This window comes from Heptranchias perlo, chromosome 1, assembly GCF_035084215.1.
Source record: "Heptranchias perlo isolate sHepPer1 chromosome 1, sHepPer1.hap1, whole genome shotgun sequence".
Taxonomy (NCBI): domain Eukaryota; kingdom Metazoa; phylum Chordata; class Chondrichthyes; order Hexanchiformes; family Hexanchidae; genus Heptranchias; species Heptranchias perlo.
In genome coordinates this window covers 41,796,615-41,823,864 of record NC_090325.1, presented here as the reverse complement: position 1 = coordinate 41,823,864, position 27,250 = coordinate 41,796,615, and the positions used below count along the sequence as shown (strand labels likewise).

Below are 27,250 nucleotides of genomic sequence, written 5' to 3'. Positions count from 1 at the left end.
GGACAGAATTAGCAGTCACTTGGACAAGTGTGGATTGATTAGGGAAAGCCAGCACGGATTTGTTAAAGGCAAATCATGTTTAACCAACTTGATAGAGTTTTTTGATGAGGTAACAGAGAGGGTCGATGAGGGCAATGCGATTGATGTGGTGTATATGGACTTTCAAAAGACGTTTGATAAAGTGCCACATATTGGGCTTGTCATCAAGATTGAAGCCCATGGAATAAAGGGGGCAGTAGCAACATGGATATGAAATTAGCTAAGTGACAGGAAACAGAGAGTAGTGGTGGACAGTTGTTTTTCGGACTGGAGGGTGGTGTACAGTGGTGTTCTCCAGGGGTCGATGCTGGGACCACTGCTTTTCTTGATATATATTAATGACTTGGACTTGGATGTACAGGGCACAATTTCCAAATTTGCAGATGACACAAAACTTGGAAGTGTAGTGAACAGTGAGGAAGATAGTGATGGACTTCAAGAGGATATAAACAGGCAGGTGGCAGGGGATAATGAAATTCAATGCAGAAAAATGCAAGGTGATACATTTCAGTAGGAAGAATGAGGAGACGCAATATAAACTAAAGGGCACAATTCTAAAAGGGGTACAGGAACAGAGAGACCTAGGGGTTAAAAAACATACAGGACCCTGGGCTTTATAAATAGAGGCATAGAGTAAAGCAAGGAAGTCATGATGAACCTTTATTAAACACTGGTTCGGCCATAATTGGAGTAATGTGTCCAGTTCTGGGCACCGCACTTTAGGAAGGATGTGAAGGCCTTAGAGAGGGTGCAGAATAGATTTACTAGAATGATTCCAGGGATGAGGGACTTTAGTTACGTGGATAGACTGGAAAAGCTGGGGTTGTTCTCCTTGGAACAGAGAAGGTTGCGAGGAGATTTGATAGAGGTATTCAAAATCATGAAGAGTCTAGACAGAGTAGATAGAAAGAAACTGTTCCCATTGGCAGAAGGATCAAGAACCAGAGGGCATAGATTTAAGGTGATTGGCAAAAGAACCAAAGGTGACATGAGGGAAAAACTTTTTTACACAGCGATTGGTTAAGATCTGGAATGCACTGCCCGAGGGGGTGGTGGAGGCAGATTCAATCGTGGCCTTCAAAAGGGAACTGGATAAATACTTGAAAGGAAAAAAAATTGCTGGGCTATAGTATAAGGGCGGGGGAGTGGAACTAGCTGGATTGCTCTTGCATAGAGCTGGCACGGACTTGATGGGCCGAATGGCCTCCTTCCATGCTATGATCTTTCTATGATGCTATGATTCTAAAGGAAAGTAACTGAAGAACATCAGAAATCATAAAATGAGAAAAGACCATTTGGGATGTCAGATTTTTACATCTGCTCTTTCATGGACTTCATCCAACTAATTTAATCTTCTGAAAGTTTCTCTCCAGCTCCATGCAAATATGAATCAAACTAAACTCCAGAATATCTATCCAGCTTGTACGCCCTATGTAATTTATTGGTGCCCAATTGCCATTCTTTGCATGACAGTTCCATGGTCACCATAGGTCAGACAGGAGCTATCATATTTCACACAGCATTTACTCATTTCTACCTGCATACGAACATACGAAATTGATGGGCAGGAAAAGACCAGCTGGTCAATCCAGCCTGCACCACACTATGATGGCTGGATCAGCATGACTGGACATTTCCTTATCCCCCACCGCAGCTATGTAATCTCCAGGGAGAGGCAAAAAAATCAGAGAAAAAATGCAAGACCAATAAGGGAAAAAATACTCTGGAAAATTTCTCTCCAATCAAAACCAATCCACAAGATCACAGGGACCAAATGTTATCTATAAAGACATTTATCTTCAATATGATGTGATCTCTGCCCCAGTCAAGAACTGATTCAGCCCACCCTTGAAGGCATAGAGAGTCAGCACCCACCACACCAGCCGGCAATATATTCCAGAGGTTCACTACTCACTGGGATAAGAAGAACTGCCTAACATCAAGTCTATTCCTACTCTTACATAATTTAAACTCATGTCCCCTGGTCCTCCTCAATCTGTTAAACTGGAATAATCTATCATTTGGCACACTATCCAGCCCTTTAATTATTTTATAGATCTTTATCATTTGTCCTTATAACCATCAGCCATATTCCAAACATTTATATTTGCAGATATATTTTATGAAGCCATTGTATCTTTTGATTGCACAATGCTTGTGAGAAGGTTCTTGACATTGCTGTGCATGCACCAGGAGCAATGCTGATCTAGGAGTTAAAGAAACTTGTTCAATCTTGCTTTGTGAGGGTTCATTAGACCTAGGAACCAAAGGAGGATGGTAAAAGAGGCCTCTCATATCCTTGCTCATATTGATTAAGATTGCTTCCTTTCATGGTCAGTGGGTCGGTTGCTGTGCTATGGAAGGCGCTTTTCGCTCAATGAACCTCTCCAGACTGCTTGGTGTTTTTCCAGGTCCTAGTGAAGGTGAAACATCACTTTCTCTGATTGGGATTTCTCCAAAACTTGAGTGCAAAAGACAAGGCTGAAGCGTTTGCAACCATCTTCAGCCAGAAGTGCTGAGTGGATGATCCATCCCGGCCTCCTCCCACGATCCCCACCATCACAGAAGCCAGTCTTAAGCTATTTTGATTCACTCCAGAAATGGTTGAGTGCACTGGACACAGCAAAGGCCATGGGCCCCGACAACATCCCGGCTGTAGTGCTGAAGACTTGTGCTCCAGAACTAGCCGGGCCTCTAGCCAAGCTGTTCCAGCACAGTGACAACACTGGCATCTACCCGACAATGTGAAAAATTGCCCCGGTATGTCTTGTCCACAAAAAGCAGGACAAATCCAATCCGGTCAATTACCGCCCCATCAGTTTACTCTCAACCATCAGCAAAGTGATGGAAGGTGTTGTCGACAGTGCTATCAAGTGGCACTTACCAATAACCTGCTCACCGATGCTCAGTTTGGGTTCCGCCAGGACCACTCGGCTCCTGACCTCATTCTAGCCTTGGACCAAACATGGACAAAACAGCTGAATTCCAGAGGTGAGGTGGGAGTGACTGCCCTTGACATCAAGGCAGCATTTCACTGAGTGTTACACCAAGGAGCCCTAGTAAAATTGAAGTCAATGGGAATCAGGGGGAAAACTCTCCGGTGGCTGGAGTCATACTTAGCACAAAAGAAGATGGTAGTGGTTATTGAAGGCCAATCATCTCAGCCCCAGGACATCGCTGCAGGAGTTCCTCAGGGCAGTGTCCTAGGCCCAACCATCTTCAGCTGCTTCATCAATGACCTTCCCTCCATCATAAGGTCAGAAATGGGGATGTTCGCTGATGATTGCACAGTGTTCAGTTCCATTCGCAACCCCTCAGATAATGAAGCAGTCCGTGTCCGCATGCAGCAAGACCTGGACAACATCCAGGCTTGGGTTGATAAGTGGCAAGTAACATTTGCGCCAGACAAATGCCTGGCAATGACCATCTCCAACAAGAGAGAGTCTAACCACCTCCCCTTGACATTCAACGGCATTACCATTGCCGAATCCCCCACCATCAACATCCTGGGGGTCACCATTGACCAGAAACTTAACTGGACCAGCCACATAAATATTGTGGCTACAAGAGCAGGTCAGAGGCTGGGTATTCTGTTGCGAGTGACTCGCCTCCTGACTCCCCAAAGCCTTTTCACCATCTACAAGGCACAAGTCAGGAGTATGATGGAATACTTTCCACATGCCTGGATGAGTGTAGCTCCAACAACATTCAAGAAGCTTGACAGCATCCAGGACAAAGCAGCCCGCTTGATTGGCAACCCATCCACCACCTGAAACATTCACTCCCTACACCACTGGTGCATCGTGGCTGCAGTGTGTACCATCTACAAGATGCACTGCAGCAACTCGCCAAGGCTTCTTCGACAGCACCTCCCAAACCCACGACCTCTACTACCTAGAAGGACAAGGGCAGCAGGCACATGGGAACAAAACCACCTGCACATTCCCCTTCAAGTCACACACCATCCTTACTTGGAAATATATATCCGTTCCTTCATCGTCGCTGGGTCAAAATCCTGGAACTCCCTACCTAGCAGCACTGTGGGAGAACCTTCACCATACGGACTGCAGCAGTTCAAGAAGGCGGCTCACCACCACCTTCTCGAGGGCAATTAGAGATGGGCAATAAATGCTGGCCTCGCCAGCGACGCCCACATCCCATGAGTAAATAAAAAAGAATGTATCTCAGGCACATATTTGTTTTGGAGAGGACTGCACTTTGCCACAGAGTGGGGAAGCAACTTCTTTCAGTTAGCTGCATCTGATCGCTTGCTTACTGTGGGAGACACTCACTCCCAAGTGGGCAGGCCCAACAATCACTCGGCTTGGTCCTCTGGAATTGCAAGAATTGTCCTGATCCTTATGATTTCTCAGACTGCTGTCCATATATTCATTCAACTCTTTTTTTAAAGGTGGAAACAAAACACTGGCTTGGGGAAAGGTAATTATTGTGCATGTTATAGTAATTTGATATATTACCACTGACGAAGTGGTTGCTAACTTTTACCCAAGCTCCTAATATCACTGCTCGGAGTAAAGTGGTTTAACACACTTTAATATACTGACCCTGTGTTAATACTGTTTTTGGTTATTAAGGATTAATTGAAGGGATTATTCAAAAACTCCCTAGGCTTGACATTTAGCAGAAAAATTGTGTATAACATCTTTTCAGATCTGTCATTAGAGCAGTGGAAAGAATTGGAAGGTGTGTGAAATGACTTGAAGCTGATAAAACCTACTGACATTCAACTTGTTATTACCAGGACATTATTGTATTTAAATTTTCCACAGACTAAAGGCATTTAAGTCATGGTTTTAAAAAGTACTCCCAAACATGCATATGTTTACAGGTTGTGATGTGTCAAAATGACTCCAAAGTGAACACAGGTGTTGGCTGCTGCTATTGTAACTAGAACCAGAAACTATATAAAGCATTGTACATGACCTATAGGTTCTACATTGATCTTCAATCATGTAATTTTGTTTTATGAAATATATGTGTGATTTAGTTCTTAAATCAAGAGATCAAGCTATTCTTTGTATGATAAATACATAGCAATACCAAGGTACAGATCAGTACAAGGACATACAGAATAAGTAACTAAAATGTACAATTAGTTTGGGTTGCAAGATGCAAAACTTATTTTATTATTACTTTGTTTCATGCCACAGGAGTGTAGAGGACCAGAAAAAACCATTACGGTCTATTTGGTTGTCCTGGTATAGTGGTTCCACATAAATATACCAAATTTTGGAAAAAAAATACAAAGCAAAACTAAGATCATTAGCTTCGCATTAAATGTTCCGTTGAAGTACAGTAATACTTGCATTCTTTGTGACTTTGCAATGCAAAATAATGAACATTTTTTAAGATACCATGGGCATCATTTTAGCACCCGCTATCGGGTGCGTTCCTGGCGGGGGGCTCCGAAAATCGGGGAACCCCGGAGCGGGACCGGAGCCCGGCTCCAACCCGCCCACTTCCGGGTTCCCCACTGACGCGCGGGATGCCACTTGAAAGTATTTATCTTGCTCGTTCAGGTCGTTTACAGATCTGATTGAGCTGTTTTATTAGGAGGGGTGGGATTTTACACTGAACTGAGACTGTTCCCCATACTGGGGGAAACACTCCCAGTTCAAACGGAGGTGTTGCAGCCAGCAGCCTGTGGCAGCTGCAAAGTTGCATTCGACAGGTGGCCACTCCGTCACATTGGACAAAGTTTGGCCTCCACCACCCTCCTCCGTGAGGACAACACAGTGTGCTGAGAGTTCGGTACGTGTGGGAGTTTGGTAAAGTGGGGGAAGGAGGTGCTGCTTTGCCTTGCTTTTCCTGCAGAGCGGTAGTGGACCTGAGAGCGGTGAGCGGCGGTAAAGAGCGAGACCAGAGCGGGGATAAAAACAGCGCGGAGAGAGCGAGAGTCCAGTCGGTGAGCGGCGGTAAAGAGCGAGACCAGAGCGGGGATAAAAACAGCGCGGAGAGAGCGAGAGTTCAGTCGGTGAGCGGCGGGAGAGAGCGAGACCAGAGCGGAGATATAAACAGCGCGGAGAGAGCGAGAGTCCAGTCGGTGAGCGGCGGGAGAGAGCGAGACCAGAGCGGAGATATAAACAGCGCGGAGAGAGCGAGAGTCCAGTCGGTGAGCGGCGGGAGAGAGCGAGACCAGAGCGGGGATATAAACAGCGCGGAGAGAGCGAGAGTTCAGTCGGTGAGCGGCGGGAGAGAGCGAGACCAGAGCTTACTCTGAGAGCGAGACTCTGAGACCAGCGGCAGAGTTCAGGGTGACGTCACCAGTCAAAAAGTGACGCGGCACAGGGGAGGCAGCTGATTGGTGAGTAGGTTTCAGGTGAGTATTTCTACCATTTTACTGTAAGTAAAGTAATAAGAAAGGGAAGATCTGCAGGTTTTATAGCAGATAGTGTTTTTTTTTAGTGAACCTAGGTCCCTAGTATAGTTAACATTTTCTAATTTCAACGTAATTTAAAAGGGGTAACTAAGCTAAGGCAAGTCATGGCAGCAGACCTCGCACCCGTGATATGCTCCTCCTGCAAGATGTGGGAAGTCATGGACACTACCAGTGTCCCTGCCGACCATGTGTGCGGGAAGTGTGTCCACCTGCAGCTACTGACCGATCGTATCTCGGAGCTGGAGCTGCGGGTGGACTCACTGTGGAGCATTCGCGATGCAGAGAAACTCGTGGATAGCACGTTTAGCGAGTTGGTCACACCGCAGGTAAAGGGTATACAGGCAGGAAGTGAATGGGTGACCACCAGGAAGAGTAAGAGATGCAGGCAGGTAGTGCAGGGGTCCCCTGTGGCCATCCCCCTCTCAAACAGATATGCCACTTTGGATGCTGTTGGGGGGGATGACTTATCAGGGGAAGGCAGCAGCAGCCAACTTCCTGGCACTACGGGTAGCTCTGCTGCACAGGCTGGGAGGAAAAAGAGTGGCAGAGCTATAGTGATAGGGGACTCAATTGTAAGGGGAATAGACAGGCGTTTCTGCGGCCGCAACCGAGACTCCAGGATGGTGTGTTGCCTCCCTGGTGCAAGGATCAAGGATGTCTCGGAGCGGCTACAGAACATTTTGGAGGGGGAGGGCGAACAGCCAGCTGTCGTGGTGCACATAGGCACCAACGATATAGGTAAAAAAGGGGATGAGGTCCTAAAAGCAGAATATAGGGAGTTAGGAGGTAAATTAAAAAATAGGACCTCAAAGGTAGTAATCTCAGGATTGCTGCCAGTGCCACGTGCTAGTCAGAGTAGAAATAGGAGGATATTTCAAATGAATACGTGGCTAGAGGAATGGTGCAAGGGGGAGGGATTCAAATTCCTGGGACACTGGAAACGGTTCTGGGGGAGGTGGGACCAGTACAAACCGGATGGTCTGCACCTGGGCAGGGCCGGGACTGCTGTCCTAGGAGGAGTGTTTGCTAGTGCTGTTGGGGAGGGTTTAAACTAAAGTGGCAGGGGGTTGGGAACCTGAGCAGGGAGAGAGAGGAAAGCGTAACAGGAAGGGACAGAAGGTATGGAGTAATAGGTAAAGTGTTAAAAAAGGAAAAAGCAGGAACTAAGCGTCACAAAACAGATTTGAAAGTTCTTTATCTGAACGCACGTAGCATTCGTAATAAAATGGACGAGTTAACGGCACAAATAACTACGTATGGGTATGCTCTTGTGGCCATTACAGAAACATGGCTGCAGGGTGACAACGACTGGGAATTAAATATGCCAGGGTATTTAACAATCAGGAAGGACAGGCAGGAAGGAAGGGGAGGTGGGGTGGCTATGTTAATAAAGGAAGGAATCACTGTAATACAGAGAAATGATATTGGGACAAAGCATCAAGATAATGAAACAGTTTGGGTGGAGATAAGGAATAATAAGGGAAAAAAAACATTAGTGGGCGTAGTATATAGGCCTCCTAATAGTTGCAACTCTGCTGGAAGAAGTATTAATCAGGAGATAGTCGGGGCATGTAATAAGGGAACAGCCATAATTATGGGGGATTTTAATTATCATATTAACTGGACAAATCAAATTGGGCAGAGCAGCCTTGAGGACGAGTTCATTGAGTGCATCAGGGATGGATTTCTTGAGCAGTATGTAACTGATCCTACAAGGGGGCAGGCAACCTTGGACCTGGTCCTGTGTAATGAGTCAAGATTAATTAATAATGTCCTAGTTAAGGATCCCCTTGGAACGAGCGACCACAACATGGTTGAATTCCATATCCAATTAGAGGGTGAGAAGGTTGATTCTCAAACAAGCGTACTGAGCTTGAATAAAGGAGACTATGATGGTATGAGAGCGGAATTGATTAAAGTGGACTGGGAAAATAGATTAAAGGGTAAGACGGTACATGAGCAGTGGTGTTCATTTAGGGAGTTATTTTACAACTTTCAAAATAAATATATTCCACTGAGGAAAAAAGGGTGTAAAAGAAATGACAGCCATCCGTGGCTAAGTAAAGAAATCAAGGATAGTATCCGACTAAAAACAAGGACATATAAGGTAGCCAAACTTAGTGGGAGGATAGAAGATTGGGAATTCTTCAAAAGACAGCAAAAAGTAACTAAAGGATTGATTAAGAAAGGGAAGTTAGATTATGAAAAGAAATTAGCAAAAAATATAAAAACAGATAGCAAGAGTTTCTATAGTTATATAAAAAGAAAAAGGGTGGCTAAGGCAAACATAGGTCCCTTAGAGGATGAGACCGGGAAATTAATGGTGGGAAACATGGAGATGGCAAAAATACTGAACAAATATTTTGTTTCAGTCTTTACAGTAGAGGACACTAAGAATATCCCAACACTGGACAAACAGGGGACTCTCGGGGGGGAGGAGCTAAATACAATTAAAATCACTCAAGAGATGGTACTCAGTAAAATAATGGGACTCAAGGCGGATAAATCCCCTGGACCTGATGGCTTCCATCCTAGGGTCTTGAGGGAAGTGGCAGTAGGGATTGTGGATGCTTTGGTGATAGTTTTCCAAAATTCCCTGGACTCAGGAGAGGTCCCGGCAGATTGGAAAACTGCTAATGCAACACCGTTATTTAAAAAGGGTAGTAGGCAGAAGGCTGGAAATTATAGGCCAGTTAGCTTAACATCTGTGGTGGGTAAAATTTTGGAGTCTATTATTAAGGAGACAGTAACGGAACATTTAGATAAGCATAATTTAATAGGACAAAGTCAGCATGGCTTTATGAAGGGGAAGTCATGTCTGACAAATTTGCTTGAGTTCTTCGAGGATATAACGTATAGGGTGGATAAAGGGGAACCAGTGGACATAGTGTATTTAGACTTCCAGAAGGCATTCGACAAGGTGCCACATAAAAGATTATTACTTAAGATAAAAAATCACGGGATTGGGGGTAATATTCTGGCATGGGTGGAGGATTGGTTATCGAACAGGAAGCAGAGAGTTGGGATAAATGGTTCATTTTCGGACTGGCAACCAGTAACCAGTGGTGTTCCACAGGGGTCGGTGCTGGGTCCCCAACTCTTTACAATCTATATTAACGATTTGGAGGAGGGGACCGAGTGCAACATATCAAAATTTGCAGATGATACAAAGATGGGAGGGAAAGTAGAGAGTGAGGAGGACATAAAAAACCTGCAAGGGGATATAGACAGGCTGGGTGAGTGGGCGGAGATTTGGCAGATGCAATATAATATTGGAAAATGTGAGGTTATGCACTTTGGCAGGAAAAATCAGAGAGCAAGTTATTTTCTTAATGGCGAGAGACTGGAAAGTACTGCAGTACAAAGGGATCTGGGGGTCCTAGTGCAAGAAAATCAAAAAGTTGGTATGCAGGTGCAGCAGGTGATCAAGAAAGCCAACGGAATGTTGGCTTTTATTGCTAGGGGGATAGAATATAAAAACAAGGAGGTATTGCTGCAGTTATATAAGGTATTGGTAAGACCGCACCTGGAATACTGCATACAGTTTTGGTCTCCATACTTAAGAAAAGACATACTTGCTCTCGAGGCAGTACAAAGAAGGTTCACTCGGTTAATCCTGGGGATGAGGGGGCGGACATATGAGGAGAGGTTGAGTAGATTGGGACTCTACTCATTGGAGTTCAGAAGAATGAGAGGCGATCTTATTGAAACATATAAGATTGTGAAGGGTCTTGATCGGGTGGATGCAGTAAGGATGTTCCCAAAGATGGGTGAAACTAGAACTAGGGGGCATAATCTTAGAATAAGGGGCTGCTCTTTCAAAACTGAGATGAGGAGAAACTTCTTCACTCAGAGGGTGGTCGGTCTGTGGAATTTGCTGCCCCAGGAAGCTGTGGAAGCTACATCATTAGATAAATTTAAAACAGAAATAGACAGTTTCCTAGAAGTAAAGGGAATTAGGGGTTATGGGGAGCGGGCAGGAAATTGGACATGAAGCTGAGTTCGGATCGGTCAATGCCCTGTGGGTGGCGGAGAGGGCCCAGGGGCTATGTGGCCGGGTCCTGCTCCGACTTCTTGTGTTCTTTAGATTTGTGGTTGGGATCAGATCAGCCATGATCTTATTGAATGGCGGAGCAGGCTCGAGGGGCCGATTGGCCTACTCCTGCTCCAATTTCTTATGTTCTTATGTTCCTAACAAGAAAATTCACCGACCTGGAACCGCAACCCCGGTATGAGGACACACTTACCTACTTTGTGGACCCCCTCAGATGTACATCTTCCGGATGGGGGCCTCCGTAGCTGCAGTCATGACCTCCTCGGAGGGCGAACAGCATCACCAGCCTCGCCGTCCACGCCGTCCACCTCTGACACGTGGAGCTCCACAACACAGTGCTGTGACACATCCACCTGCACAGCAGGAGAGAGGGCAACCGCAGAGAGAGATGCGTCACAGAGGGCACTACCCTCACCACAGGGTCCACAGACCGAGGCTCAGCTTCCTGGACCTCTCTGAGCAGAAGTGCACACGGAGGCTCAGAGTTACTCGACATGTAGTCGTGGACATCTGCAGCCTCCTTGATGCCGAGCTGCTCCTGGCTGGCCCGAGCACCATCTTCTTACCTGTCGCTGTCAAAGTCGCCGCTGCCCTCAACAACTTCTCCTCCGCATCCTTCCAGGGTGCCACCGGGGACATCGCCGACGTCTCTCAGTCGTCCGCACAAAAGAGCCCTGCAAGTACGCCTACACCCACTCTGCAGTGACACAATGGGTGGCATCAGTTGTGGGTCTTCATAGTGATCCTCAGGAAAGGGCATTATTGCACAAACCAGACAAGATTCGCAAAGACGTGGCAGTAGTGGTGCCAATATAATATGTAATGTGAGTTGATCAGAAATTAAATATGAGTAAAAACCATGACAAACCCTCAAACACCCTTGTGTATCCCCTTCATGCTCACGACACGTTTGCCTTACGCTGCCTACTGCACATATGTGATGCATGCCGTGTGGCTGCAGCACAGGTAGTGGCAGGTTGAGTGAAGCTGACTGTGAAAGAGATGAATGAGAGGGTGAGTATGAGATAGAGCCATGAGATTGTATGAGGATTGGGTTGAGTGGTAGTGGTGGGATGAGTACTGGCGAGGTGAGTAAGTACAGGTAAGATGAGGATGAAGTTTGAGTGGGTGTGAGGGGTGATGTGACAGAGTAGTGTTAGCAGTGCAGAATTAGATGTGGGGTGGGGGTGGTGATGTGGCAGATGGAGTGTAGGGGAAAGAGTAAGTGTACTCACTTTGGCTGATCTACTGAGGTCATTGGAGCGCCTCCTGCACTATATGCAGGTGGGCGATATGTTGGTGGTGCAGGTGACCTCCTCTGCCACCTCGAGCCAGGCCTTCGTGGTGGCAGAGGCAGGCCGCTTCCTCCTGCCCGCCGGGGGGAAGATCTCTGTCCTCCCCCTCCTCCTCACCCCATCTAATGATACCTGGAGTGAGGCATCATTAAACTGGGAGCAGCCTTCCCCCTGGGCTGCTCCATGCTGTGATTTTTTCTATTTGTTGCAGCATCTGTCAGTGGAGGACTGCCCCTTTAAATAGAGCTCCTCCAGCTGACAGATCTTACTGCGCATGCGCAGCCCGCCCGACGCGCAGATCAGCAGTGGGGAACCCGGAAGACCAGGTAAGTGGATCAAATTGGGCTGCGATCGCGTGGGGGGCTGATTAATTTCACCGGGCGCGTTACCCACGTGCCCAATAGCCCCCCCCGCCGCGAACCCACTGCCCTGCTAACATCGAGCCCCATGAATTAATTCTCTCTGTATTTCAGTGTAAAAATGTCTCCCAATAATATATAAAGCCTCAAGGCATATGTTATGCTCAGCTCCTCACGGTTTTTAAAACCATCACTAGCCTAGGTGTTCAGCTCTTTAAATTGAAGGAGTTAGTGGCCCAGTTAAAATAGTGGGAGAGGAATTTGAGAGGATTAAATGTTCATATAATAACATCATGCACAGTAATTTCCAGGGTACAACATTGAAAATGAGCATAAAAAAGTCAATAGCAAGTAACAATCTAGTTGCATGAACAAATAACACATATTGAATCTTTTTTTTTAAAAAAAGGTAAATGGGTAATTTTAACTCTTGGCGATAGAATCGGCCACCTGTTATACACCAAGGAAAATCGGAAGAGATGCATATTAGATGGCCATTCCGATATCGCCAATTTTACACTATCAAAAGTTAAAGTTACTCCTAAGGAAGTCGTTATGTGGGGGTCAATGGCATAGATCAGTGCACAACTTATATATATTTCTTAAGTGGAATGTTAAGATATTAATTGACAAAAATGTACAGCCAAAACTTCAGGCTTCAAACTGATCCAGACATTTGACCAGCTACTCCTTGGACGATCAAATAACTGGAGTTGGGTATCATGACTGATTGTGTAGAAGATGATGGGACTCTCACCCACTGTATGTGGTATCACACAGTCTTGTATCACTGGTTAGTGGTGGGGGTCTGACACATGAAGATATCCAGCCAGAGTCAAGAAAGATTACAATTCACGGTTTGGTATTGCTACAAATATAGCATAAGCTTTGTGAAAATGACCATTAAATGAAACAAATTAAAAATGGCAAAGATATCAGCAGAGCGATTGAATTTGTTTTATTTTCTTACAGGAGTTTATTTCTTTATTTTCAACATGATGAAGCATGAAGATGTAGAAGAGACTTCTGTCTACCTCATGCACAATGGAAATGCCATCATAAGCATGTATAGGTATGAAACCAAACTTCACCAATCAAGTGAATTTTAACATTTTAATTTTCAAAACAAAGTCTACAGATTTCCCAGGCAGTTTGCTAGAGGGCCTGCAAGATTTTAATGGCACCCAAGTGAATTATTTTCTAATACTAAAAAATGTGGCTGCCATTGAACTCTATCCACACATATGAACAAATATGAAGCATATTTGGCTATGATGTATCATAGTATTGATTTCTTTCTTTTATAGGGTTAAAAACTAGATTCACTTAGAGAAAATGGCCCATCTCGTTTTGATGCACAATAGCTTCAGAATATAGATATATCTGCCCCAGGGAGGGGCCAAGCTTTCCATTCAAATACAAGCATCTTGTGGGTTTTGCTTGTATATATGTTTGACTGGCAGTTATTTTTGAGTTTAAAAGACTCATTAGAATTTCCTTTTCCCGGTCACATTTTGTAAAGTATTTCTCATCCTCTCTTGTTCTAATTCAGTAATCTGTTTGAAGCTATCGCAGAGAGATAGATAGTTCAGACAAAATCCATAGATGGTCCGCAGCAATCCATCATGTAAATATTCAGAGTGCCTTGGCTAGGCTTAGTTCACAGTACCACAGCAAGTGCTTCTGTTTGTTACTTTCTATCATCTGATAGTTAATCCTGTAATAACTGTAAATCTGCAATGTGTCATTGCTTCTGTTCATTTTAACATTTATCGGTTAATAAGTCTGTTTGATGGTTTATAGCCTAAGCGCAGTTTAAAAGAATGGTTATTTAACCACCTGCCGAGGTCAAGAAAGATTATCTGAGGGCATGTGATATGACCAGTAAACCAAAATAAAGTGATCAAGTTTTTCTGTTCAATTCTCGGGCTAGCAACAAAAGACTTTGGGCAGGTTAAGGTAGGGATCAAGGCACAGGAATAGTCTGAGATATGGGGCACGATTTTAACATTGAAAAACCGTTGGGCTGGGGGCAAGGGGCATTCAAAATCGCAACCATTTCAGACGTGCCACCAACCCACCTCCAACCTGCTCATTTCCGGTTTTCACTGGGGCAGGACGAGGGGCGGGTGACCAACCCGCTCCCAAGAGGCAGGTTGGTGATTAAAACTTTTCAAGGAGGCTGCTGCCCTCCATTTTTACAGATTTTGCAATTTCAACCCCTGGGGGCCGGGATTCCCAGGCCTCCTCCTTCGCACCACGTGAAAGGAGGCGAGAAGGCCCGAAAATGCAGGTAAGTGCCTTTCTGGCACAGCTTGTAGGCCCAACAAGCCTACCTGCAGTGGCCCTCCAATGATCACTGACCTCCCCCCACGATCTCCAACACCCCTCCCAATGAATGCGGACCCCCCCCCCCACGATCTCCCCCATCCCCCCCACCAACGAACGCAGGCCCCTGCAATGACCCTCGACCCCCCCCCCCAACGATTGCGGACCCCTGCAATGGCCCCCAATCCTGACACGCCCCCCCCACCCCCCGTGACTGACCCTCCATCCCTTCCCCCATGACTGACTCCCTCCCCGTGATCCCCATGCCCACCTGTGTCCCTGTGCCCACCCATGATGCCCCCCCCCCCATCCATACAAACAAAGACTTACCTGAACACGTCCTCTCCCTGGCTGCTCTCCCATCCGACTGAGGTCAGTCTGTCAATCAGACCGGTCAGTTGGACGGCAAACCGACAAAAAAAAATAAAAGATGTCCTTATGTCAAAATCGTAAGGACGTCTGGGAAACCTGTTACTTTCCCATCCACAATTTGACCCCCACCACCCCATTCCCGGCTCAGGGTCAAAATAATGCCCATGCTCTTCAAAGAGTTGGGACATATGACAATGAAACAGATTTTGCTTTCTTCACATTAAACTCTCTTGTGGGCTGGTTTGATATTTGCATAGGCTCGCCCCATCCTGAATTTAAGTGACCTGAAGCAGCACACCACAATGTCTTTACATGATGCCATGATCCTCCGCACATATGTGTTAGACTGAATCTCACGCCCAGTTTTTAACTGCCCCCACCTGCCGGAAACCAGGCGAGGGGTGGCAGTTAAAATAATGCAAGTCACTTACCCCCTCCGATCCCACTGCCTTCCTGCCGTGTCCCGATATTAACCTGTTCTTTCGAGCAGGGCACCCACAGAAAGGAAGTGGGTTCTACTTTAAATATGCAGATCGGGTCCAATAATGTCATCAGGTCATGGTCTGCAATTTCAACCTGAGTCCTGAGCCGGGGGGGCAGTGTCGGCTCCCCCGTCAGGCAAACTTGTCGGGAGATGCATCCCGGACCAGAAGAGGCCCAGAGGGTTAGTTTTAAAGTTTTGTTTTCGGCTTCCTTGTGGGCCAGGAGGGGCAGGTGTGCTGCTCCAGACCTCCAATCATGCCCTGCCTTACTGATTTTGGATATAAAATTAATTAAAAGTGTCCAGTTGTAGAAGCAGTGAAAAGGAGCCAATACTTTTATATTCAAGATTAATGAAATACCAAGTAAGCAGGACACTCTCTCATTTGAGGTGCTGTGGCATTGTGAGAGGAATAAATATACCCCTTTTCCACCCACCAACTTTTAACTCCCCACAAATCCCAAGTATGTCTAAGACTTTGATACTATTCCCGTATCTTGGGAGGCTCTTCAAACTCCTTTCTTGCACTTCTGGATTTAAAAAAAAGCCTGTTGTCTGATCCTTCTCTCACCTTTAGCTGCTAACCTCTCCCTCTTTCTCTCTATGTTGCAACCTAGTGTGTCTCTCTGTTTTTATTGGTACTACTTCAGTCACTGCTCCTCAGAGCAGGGTTATTCAGGTTACAAGTCACACTGTGCTAGTTCAGGGGCCTCGGAGAGTCCACGAGGGGCTGCCTCCTCTGGGCTGAAGGGACTTAGGAGAGGCAAGCATGGCTTCACCACAGTATTGCACCTTTTCACTTCTGTCAACTAAAACTTACTTTTCCATTATTCCATGGGAGTAAATTTTGACCTTTAGCATTTCCATTGCAGTCCATCTTTCTCTAGTTTCTCTCCTTTCTCCCCTAATGCAGACTCCAAGCTCATCTTATCCATGAAACCCACCTCCTGCTCTGTGGACCCTTTTCCCTCTAAACTGCTGACCACCCAACTTTCCTTCCTGGCCCCCATGCTATCTAATAGCCCTGGTATTAGCCATGGCTCAGTTGGTGGAACTCTTTCCTCTGAGTCAGAAGATTGTGGGTTTAAGTCCCAGTCCAGAGACTTGGGGCATGATTTTAACCCTGAAGAATGGGTGGTTTGGGGGAAGAGGGGGGCAGTAAAAATTTGGAGTGGGAACGAGTCTCGGCTCCAACACGCCGAAAAATAAGTGTGACCCAGATGTGCGTGCGCTTCGGAAACCCGGAAGTCCTGCCGGCAATTAAAACCGGTGGGATGACATTTAAAGGGGGAATTAAGAGCGTTGAAGTTACTTAAAGCAATTAAATATGTGGGGATTGAGGCAGACAAACGATTTTAACTCTGCCTAAACATGTCTCCCATGGCCTCTAAAACACGCCATGGAAATGGAGGTGAGTTGCAGCCAGCAGCTGTTTGGACATTTAAACCAGTGATTGACAAATGGGGATAAAAGGTGAGTTTTTGCAGCAGGGCAAGCAGTTCTCTCAGACAAATATTTGACTGGGAGTTCTTAGTGTTTAGACTGAGATTTCTTTGTTCACACTCGGAATTCTTCTGTTCACACATATTTGCTTGCATTTTGGACCTCCTCAAACCGACACCATTAGGATTGGGGGGCGCAATGGATGTATTCAGCATTACATCTGAGGAGAAGGCACATCACCATCCACGCCAGGTATGGCGTGCAGTTATGGGAGTTGCAGCTGCACAAGACAGAGGTGCGCCACATGGACCTGCAGAAGAGCAGAGAAGGGAACAACAGGGGGCCTGACGTCGCAGAAGGCACGACCCTCGTGAGAGGCTGTACAGGCAGAGGCTGAACTCCCTGGACCTCTCTGAGGAGCAGTGCCTACGAAGGCTAAGATTGAGTGGCCAGGTGATCACAGACATCTGCAGGTTCCTTCATGCAGAGCTGCTCCCGGCTGGGCCTGATGGCCATGCATTGCCCGTCACAGTTAAAGTAACCACTACCCTCAATTTCTTCACCTCCGGATCGTTCCAGGGCGCCACCGGTGACATCACCAGGATTTCTCATTGTCTGCCCATAAGTGTATGCGACAGGTCACGAATGGCTTGTTTGCCGGGTCATCCGACCATGTCAACTTCCCCATCGATGATATCAGCCAGACTGAGAGAGCAATGGGTTTCCACTCTCTGTCTGGCTTCCCACGGGTACAGGGCACAATTGATTGCACACACGTAGCAATCCGAGCACCTCTACGTGAGCCAGGACTGTTCATCAACTGAAAGGGATATCACTCCATCAATGCGCAGCTGGTTTGCGACCACTGGAAGAGGTTTCTGCAGGTGTGTGCCAAATTCCCTGGCAGCTGTCATGATTCCTTCATTTTGCGTGAATGCAACATCCCGGCCCTCTTCCACACACAAGACACACTTAAGGGCTTGCTCCTTGGAGATGGGGGATGCCCCTGCACACGTGGCTCATGATACCTGTGAGGAACCTCACCAGCGAGGCATAGCAGCAGTACAACGACAGTCACAGCACCACCAGGTCTATCATTGAACAAGCCATAGGAATGCTGAAGATGCGCTTCAGGTACCTGGATTGATCGGGGGGAGCCCTTCAGTACTCACCAGCGAGGGTGTGTAGAATAATAGTCATTTGTTATGTCCTGCACAACATCGCTCAACAGAGAGGGTTACCGGTGCATGATGTCCCATGCCCTCCAGAAGCAGCCAGACCTGCCAACAACATTGAAGAAGATGATGAGGATGAGGAAGAGGAGGACGACAATGATGGGTGAACCATCAGCAGAGCAGCGTCTCATCTGGCTGCTTGTCATGCCAGGGAGTCACTCATATTTGATAGATTCTAATAGGAAGATCTGCAAAGTGACTACAGCCAAGTACTGAAACCACCTGTAAGGACCACCATAACCACAAACCACACCTCCCTCCGCACCCCCCCACCCCGGTTCCACAAAATAGTCACATGGTGCATCCCCAGTGGCTGCAGCAGAGGGAGTGGCAGGTTGCTCGGATTCATGCCCTGACTGCTTAGATGCTTTCGGCCTATGACCTCTGGGTATCGGAGTCTGTGAGGGCCCCTCCAAAGACTGCTCCACCTGCACCTGTGCAGGGGCAAACTCGGCCATCAGGAGAGGAGACAGCATTGCAGGTACTAGTGGGGGGGGGCAACGGGTAAGACGTGGGAGTGCTTTGAGTGGCGTCCCCACTTCCATGTCCCCTCTCGCCATCATCCCTCTCCTGGACTGTGGCCACATCATTCCTTCCACTCTGCTGGACAACAGCTTGGAGCAGATCTGTGTCTCGTTCGAAAGCCACGGCTGAAGTATCTCTGCTTGCTTAAGGCGGCAGACATGTTGGCATCCAGGGTCCGCATAGCCGTTGACAGGGCTTACATGGACTCATTTGTGAGCCATGCTTGAAGCTCAATAGAGGCTGCCATTCTCTCCATCGCAGACATTTCCACACTTTACCAGTACCAACAATCCACCAACGATGGAGTTGGACTCCTCCATCCTCTCCGCTATTGTGGCGTGTGCATGGCACATTTTCCACTCCCTCGCAAAGTTGCTCATGTACCTCTATCATTCTCCTTTTCAAGGATGGCCCCCGGGGTTCAGCATCTGTGCCCAGCTGAGCACAGTTTGGAGAGGAGTGCGCCCCCCTGATGGAAACTCTCCACAGCTGCCCCTGCCACCAGTGTCTGCTCATGCTCACTTGTGTGTGGTGACTCACCAGGTGACAACCCAACTCCCTCTCTAATAGGACCCACCGTGGTGTGAGTATCTGCGCTGGTGGATGGCTCACTGAGATGTGACGGTGCGCCCTCAGAGGCAGGGAGCGCCTCTGAGGAATCGCACTCAACCACGTCTTCTGCCCATGACGTTTCTGGAAGAGAACGTACAGTAATACTAATAATCATCTCAGAAGTAATGTTGCGATGAGCATACTGAGGTGTGCAACAGGTCAATCATTGATAACAAAAATCCATGTTGTGTGCGAGGGATGTTTGCAGCGTGCCAGTCTCGGCATCCCCTACGGCCAGGCACTCCACTGTTCGGCTTATCTCCAACCCTCCTCCTCCACTTCTGTGAGGGCCATGATTTGAAGGCCCCCCTCCAGTCCTCACCCTCTCCCTTGCATTTTGCACTCTCTTTTCCTACAATGGGAGAAAGTACAGATGTGAGTGAGGGTGACGTGGTCACCTGATGGATGCATTGCTTTGGGTCAGGATGAAAATGAAGCAGATGCATCAGAGGGTGACTATCAGACAGATTGATCACCCTGCATCAGGATTGGGGTGAGTGGGAGTGGTGGGTGCAAAAATGGGGGGTGAAGAAGTGCACAGAAAGTGAAGGTAAGTCGAGACTGAGCCTTAAATGGGTGTGAGGAGTGAAGTGATAGAGTAGGCTTCGCAGGGCAGTGTGAGAGTGTGGGGGTGGGATTAATGTTCACCATGGAATGCAGGTGAATAGGTAACTACTCATTTTTCCTGACCTGATCTGCCACCTCCAGCCATGCCTTACTCCTGTCTGCTGAATAAAGCATCTCCCTCCTGCTTCGCACTGCCTCCAGGGCAGCGTCGGAGAACCTAGATGCTGGCTTGGCTCTGGAATGTTGCATAGTGATTGTAGGCATTGATGGAGTGGCCCTTTAATTAGTGGCTTTAAACGCGTCACGCGGGTGCGCAGTCCATCCGCTGCGCAGCTTGAGGACGCGAAACCCGGAAGTTCAGTTAAGTGGCTTCAATTGAGTGATGATCGCTCGGGAAACTAAACGATTTTTTTCTCTGGGCTTCCCACACTATTATTAAACCCCCCTCCCCCCAGCTAAGATCCCGCCACCATGTTAAAATCATGCCCCTGAGCACAGAATCTAGGCTGACACTCCAGTGCGGTACTGGGGGAGAGCTTCACTGTTGGAGGAGCCATCCTTTGGATAAGACATTAAACCAAGGACCCATCTGCCCTCTCAGATGGACGTAAAGGATCCCACACCACTATTTTGAAGAAGAGCAGGGGAGTTCTCCCCAGGACTTCTGATTAGGAGTTGTCCTGGTCAATATTTAATCTCTCAACCAACATCACTAAAACAGATTATCTAGTCATTTTCTCATTGCTGTTTGTGGGACCTTGCTGTGTGCAAATTGGCTGCTGTGTTTGCTACATTACAACAGTGATTACACTTCAAAATTATTTCATTGGCTGTAAAGCACTTTGGGGCATCCTGTGCTTGGGAAAAGCACTATATAAATACAATTCCTCCCTCCCTCCCTCCCCACCCCTCAGTCCTTGCAAACTGCCGAGGTATAGAATACAAAAGCAGGGATGTAATGATGGAATTGTATAAAACGCTGGTAAGGCCACAGCTGGAGTATTATGAGCAGTTCTGGTCACCACATTACAGGAAGGACGTAATTGCTCGGGAGAGAGTGCAGAGAAGATTTATAAGAATGTTGCCAGGGCTTGAAAATTGCAGCTATGAGGAGAGATTGGATAGGCTGGAGTTGTTTTCCTTGGAGCAGAGGAGGCTGAGGGGAGACTTGATTGAGGTGTACAAAATTATGAGGGGCCCAGATAGAGTAGACAGGAAGTACCTGTTTCCCCTAGTGGAGAGTTCAAGAACTAGAGGACATAGATTTAAGCTGATTGGCGGAAGGACATGAGGAAGAACCTTTTTACCCAGCGGGTGGTGGGTGTATGGAATTTGCTGCCCGAATTGGTGGTTGAGGCAGGGACCCTCAACTCTTTTAAAAAGTACCTGGACCTGCACCTAAAGAGCTGTAAGCTGCAGGGCTACAGACCGGGTGCTGGAAGGTAGGATTAGAATGGGCACCTGGTTGTTCTTCGAGCCGGTGCGGACACGATGGGCTGAATGGCCCCCTTCTGTGCTGTATCTTTTCTATGGTTCTGCTGCTCCATCTCCAACTTCCCTTTCCTCTCCAAAGTCCTCGAACATGTTGTCACGTAATCAAAGTCACAAATGAAATACTCTGTGACAGTGCACCTTGGTCACAATCACTCCTCATCTTTCTCAACCTGTCTGCAGCCTTTAACATGGAACAGAGTCTCACAGTTCTGGGGCTATTGTTTTAGTATCTCATCCAAACTAGTTCTCCTAATTGTGCCATCAGCCTCTATACACGTGTACATTTTTAAATCAATTAATTGAAAAAAAAAGTTGTTTGATCATAATTCTTTTAACTGTTTTATCATTTTAACAGACGATATGGATGGTGAGGTCCCTTCTTTATCAAATATGTTGTATTTCTCTTATTTTGTTTTGTCACCTTTTCAGCTCTGAATCCAAGGGCAAACACGATACTGCAGGAAACAGTGGCGTGCTTAAGCTTGCAACGGGAGATGAAGTGTGGCTGCGGATGGGGAATGGAGCACTGCATGGTGACCACCAAAGATACTGTACATTTTCTGGCTTCCTCCTTTTTGAGAGTATCTAAAAACCTTAGTTATTAATGCTGTTCCTCAATAACATTAGATGCACCATGCTGAGAATATAATAAAACATTCTGACCTAATTTAACCCATTATCATGCCATGGTCCATTCAGAGTGGTGAGGGAAGCTTCATTAAAACATAAAGGGGCCATTCTTCCTTCCGTGCTTGGCTTTGAACCAAGTATTTTTAGTGTTTTCATTCTTACGCTGCCCTCCTCCATCCTAGCCTATGGTTACTGGTGCTGGAAAGATTGTGTCTGGTCCATGGATAAATGTCATGCTGGTCAAGATGAGGGCACACTGATATTTCGTGCATCCCGCCTCAAAACATTTCCTTGTGGAGCAGACATAAGGCAGTCTAAAAGTATATGCACAGTCAAGACATGCATAAAGGAGGTTTCACCAGTGGACTCCAGTGCCAATGCAGACAATAGCCTAGTCTGTGAGCTGCCCTGCTCTTTCCAATGTTTTATAGCATAAAATGTAGGCAAAACCTGGAAGTAATACATCTATCGTTTGACTGCCACCTGCTCCCATTCTCCACGCATAGCTCAGAAAATAGCTAGCGAGTGTGCTATAGCAAATTTTCTTATGAATATTTTGGCTCTGAGCAACAAACAAGAAAATTATAATTTTGAGCATGGTCACAAGTTGGATATGTCCATATAATGGTCCATATGATGGTCCATATAATTAACAATGACATATTATTAATGCATGACATTAATAAAATGTACTTTATGTAGAAATTTTAAGTAAGGTTAAATGTTTTTGTCAATTCAGACAATTTTTGGCAAGATTATGTCTAGAGAGTTGATAATTTCAGGGGTAAATTTTAAAAAACCGAAGCATCATAATGCAATTTAATTAACATGTGTAAAGTACACATGCTGGTAACATATCCAGGGTTAACATCTTTAGTGATAGAGACTGTACAATGCCAGCAAATAAATCTATATACACAACACCACTGATCCTTGATTCGTTATGAGTTGTGTTACTCTATGTTAGTTGATGTTGTGATATTCTTTATTATATATCTGGTCATATTTTTTGTTTAATTTTGTTTCCATATATCTTTGATACTCATAATATGGCCTGGTGACCATTTACAGTCGGCCTTCCTTTAAAACCTTGGCCTTGTCAGACTTGCTGCTTGTGTCTTCATTACCGGCCATGGGATCAGCAAGGACTCAATGTTTTTCCCTTTATTTTGCCCTTCAGCAAAGAAGCCAAGAGAATGCTATTTGGAGGCTTCATTATTCCAGCATCCACGTAACATGTAAAAAGAAGCCCATTTAAGAATGAACTACTACTTTTCCCCTTACACAAGTGAAGAGGTACCTAGCATCCACTTGACAACTGCCCACAGTAATATGATTGAAATTGGGAACACACTGGGATCCCATTCCGGCAGCGAAGGCCAGAGCCATTTTGAGGCCAAGATTTTATTTAAATGGAGCCGACGAGCTGAGGTTGCCAAATATACGTCCCGAGTCTCAGAGAGTGCATGGCATAGGACCCCACTTTACATATTAAAAGGGGCCTATAGCCTGAAACAGGCAATGGCTTCGGCCACCCAGCGGTAGGCCCCTGTAAAAGTGGCAGCGGGCCAATTGTCAGCGTTAACTGGCCGGTAAGTCTCCTGACCCCATTTTAAGCCGTTACTGTGCCATTAATCCTGATTTCAGTAAAATTGACCCCACTGTGTGGGGAATCACAAATGCAAACTCACCCCTTACTTGGTGTTATAACGTATTGCAGCAATTTTGAGAGTGGCATTTGAACAAAATACTGATTGGGATCGAATAAAAAGTTAGTCAGTAAAGCTGCCTTATGCATACCCAATAATGTTTTGATTTGGAATTTATTTATACTGTACCTTCTCCTGCTTTTGTTGCATCATTTTTGTAAACCATCTGAAATATACAGATACATTCATGCGCCATTGTCAGGAATACTCCAGAGACTTGAGCTCAAAATCTAGGCTGACACTCCAGTGCAGTTTTGAGAGAGTGCTGCACTGTCAGAGGTGCTGTCTTTCGGCTGAGATATTAAACTGAGGCCCTACCTGCCCTCTCAGCTCGTAAATGATCCCATGACACTATTTCAAGAAGAGCAGGGGAGTTCTCCCCGGTGCCCTGGCCAATATTTATCACTCAACCAACATCGCTAAAACAGATTATCTGGTCATTCTCACATTGCTGTTTGTGGGACCTTGCTGTGCGCAAATTGGTTGCCGCATTTCCTACATTACAACAGTGACTACACTTCAAAAGTACTTCACTGACTGTAAAGCACTTTGGGACGTCCTTAGGTCATGAAAGGCACTATATAAATGCGAGTCTCTTTCTTTTAGTGGTTTGCAGTGACTGAACAAATAAAATTCCACTGTTATGTGATTCTGGCTGGTGCTGTTGGGATCACTAGCTGTTTTTGTTGCATTTCATGCATTCCATTTTTTTTCTGTGAAAATGGAAAACCAATGGCCTTGCCGATAATATGCAAAAAAGCTGTGGTCCCCTATGGTCATTGTCACTGGATTATGGTGACTGAATACGTGGTATTCTGGGATTTTTATCAGTATTTTGAGGATTGAATTTCATGATTTTTCTTCGAAAACTGAGAACTAGTAGCCTCGACTGCAGCTTTTGTGATAACGTGCATTTTCCTTATTATGGTCGTCACTGCCATGAACAATTTAACAAACCTGTCTAAGCTCCCATCTCCCATATCACTCATTTATTAGTTCAAATGTAATGATTCATGAGCACAATTACAGGTTCTGGTTGCCGCATGACTATCCTTTTAAATTCGATTGAAAGGAGCTCAGCATAATCGAAAAACGTCAGGAAAATTTATCTCTGCCCAGTTTGCAACCTGAGTTGAAATGTTCTCAAACAGAAAATGTGGCCAGATTCTTTACACATCTTCATTATTTTACATTATATAAATCATAAACAAGCATGGAACAAGAAAAGGCAAACTACCATAATGACCAACAGACCAGATAAAATCCTTCCTGTCATAAACTACCCCATTTATTTAACCTCCGGAGGCAAAATTCTGTATAAAATGCTTCCTTATTCACGAAAGCAATCAGGAGAAACTTAACTATCTATCCATTTCCACTATTCAGACCTGCCCTCCACCGATCACAACTGTCACAAACCTCATCACAGGAACCATCATGCCTCATTGCGGTATGATTATCTCAGCATATATATCAGTGAAGGAAGAAAGCATGATGGTAGAGAGCATTGTGGAGGAAAATATATTTAAATTGTGAATTGAGGGACAGTGGGGGCGATCTTTGACTACTGCCCAAAACAGGCGTGAGGACGGTGAAGTAGCCAAGGGCCCCACCAAAACTGACTTCGGGAGGCCTGAACCATTCCAGAGCACTAAATGAGCAGGGAGGGAAAATCGGTCGGTTCCAAAGCTAAGCCGGCCAGCAGGTCAGGTCAGGCCAGGGGTGGGGAAGGGGCGGGTGGTGGAGGTGATCCTGGAATGGGTCCCACATGGGCCGGCCGTGGACTGGGGTCCAGGAGGATTTGTACCTCAAAATTGCCACTGGGGGTCCTACAACCACCGTAAGACACAAATTTGCATACCTAAGCATCCTTCCATCGGCAACAGGCTGCTCAGCCATTTACAGGCCCGCCTGAAAATTGTATCAGGTGGGCCTTGGGCATCAAGTGGACGGACGATGTGCCCCCTCCACCTCTAATTTCAACTGTTGGACACTTGTTTCTCAGGTGAGTAACGGGCAACCGACAGTTTAGGATTGATGCATAGTACTGTGACATAAGTATACTGTGTGATTTGTTTAGATTTGTGCAGGACTTGCAACTCTTTTTGAATTTAGTTGTCAATTTATTCAAATGCATAAGCTCCAGTAACTGTTTGGGAGCATTTGTGAATCTGAGCTATTCAATGGTGGTGACATTTCTTTAAGCCCATTTTCGGCCCGGAAATGGGTGCCGCACAATTGGGCGTCGGGCCTCATTAATATTATTTGGGTGAGCTTTCTGGTGCCTGACATGCAGCTTGCCCATTTTAAGAAAACAAACATTTGGGTGCTTGCCTCGCCAACATTGGCCTGAAGATAAGTCTCGGCAAGGGGGCGGAGCAGCAACAGGGGGGTGGTGAATGAGATACTGTGGAGTCAGGGGAGAAGGGAGCACTCCTGCTTCTCCTGGTGCCACACCAACAATTATTAATTTTTTTTAAAGAAAACTTGCCCGCCGCTGAAAATTTCTGAGCAGATGGGCTGGACTCCTGCTCTGCTCATCAGTACCCGATTTCGGCAAGGGGCCTAAAACAGGCATTAGGTCCCTCATTTACATATACCAAGGACGCTTGGAAAAATAGTTCTACCCAATATAGGCTTACCTTGGGCGAGGGACGTGGGCCCCGAAATCTGCCCTCGTTTTGCCTGTTTTGCATCTATAAAATGGGCGCAACAAGGTCCAATATCTACCCCATTGAGTCAGTCTGGAACTTTGCAGACATAGTTCCCACAGTTGGTAAGAATATAAGAAAGGAATAACAGCATGTATAAAAGTTAATTATAAAATATATAGTGTAGTATGAAAATTGTGAGCTATTTATTATTTTCCTTCTTTTGAGGAAGTTAGCATAGCCTATCTGCTGTAAATGTTTTGATTTATTCACTTGTTCCTCTATTGCCCATTAAATTCACTTGGCATTTAAACCATAAAATAAGGTCTGGTCATGTGATATTTTACCACTTCTCAGAAGATGCAAGAAGAATTCCATGGAAGCACAGGATAGATCCAGAAGCTAAAGAAATCTAAAGATTTTCTGTTTGTTATTCTGAGCATGTTATCAAAAATTACCGAGACATCAGACCGAGTAAATACATTATTCAGGCCATAGATGGTTAAGAGTCATCTATGAGAGTATTTTAACACATGTAAGCTGAAATGTCTAGAGTACGAAGTGTAGAAAAGACCACAAAACATGCCATAATATATTAAAGAGCGGTTACAATTCACAGCAGCTTATTACCAACTGCCAAAACAGGAATCTGGTTTTCTAAATTACAAATGTGGGAGTACAGTTCCTTACCTGTTTTTATTATTTGGAGACCATCACTATGACAAGAGATATTTTCTTAACAGCGAGAGACTAGAAACTGTGGAGGAGCAAAGGTGTTTGGGTGTCACATGACCAGGCCTTATTTTCTGGTACACAAATCACTAAAAGTTAGTGCACAGGTACCAAAAGTAATCAAAAAGGCAAATGGAATGTTGGCTTTTATCTCAAGAAGGTTGGAATACAATAGACAGGAAGTTATGAACTGGGTACGACACCTCAGGAAAGATATATTGGCCTTGGAGGGGGTACAGCACAGATTTATTTATTTATTTATTTATTTTTATTCGTTCACGGGATGTGGGCATCGCTGGCAAGGCCGGCATTTATTGCCCATCC

The 27,250-nt window shown here is 45.8% G+C and overlaps 1 protein-coding gene across 2 annotated transcripts in view; it reads left to right on the top strand.

Annotated features, from left to right (window-relative positions):
- LOC137325582 (complement C1q tumor necrosis factor-related protein 3-like) overlaps positions 1-22,728 on the top strand; it is a 52,817-nt gene extending 30,089 nt beyond the window's left edge. For both annotated transcript variants that reach the window (XM_067990923.1, XM_067990883.1), the window contains exons 5-6: positions 13,120-13,219; positions 21,634-22,728. In XM_067990923.1, coding sequence (XP_067847024.1) covers positions 13,120-13,219; positions 21,634-21,793 — 260 coding nt within the window. In that variant the 3' untranslated portion in view covers positions 21,794-22,728. The remainder of the gene's footprint in view (positions 1-13,119; positions 13,220-21,633) is intronic.
- Positions 22,729-27,250: the final 4,522 nt, after the last annotated feature.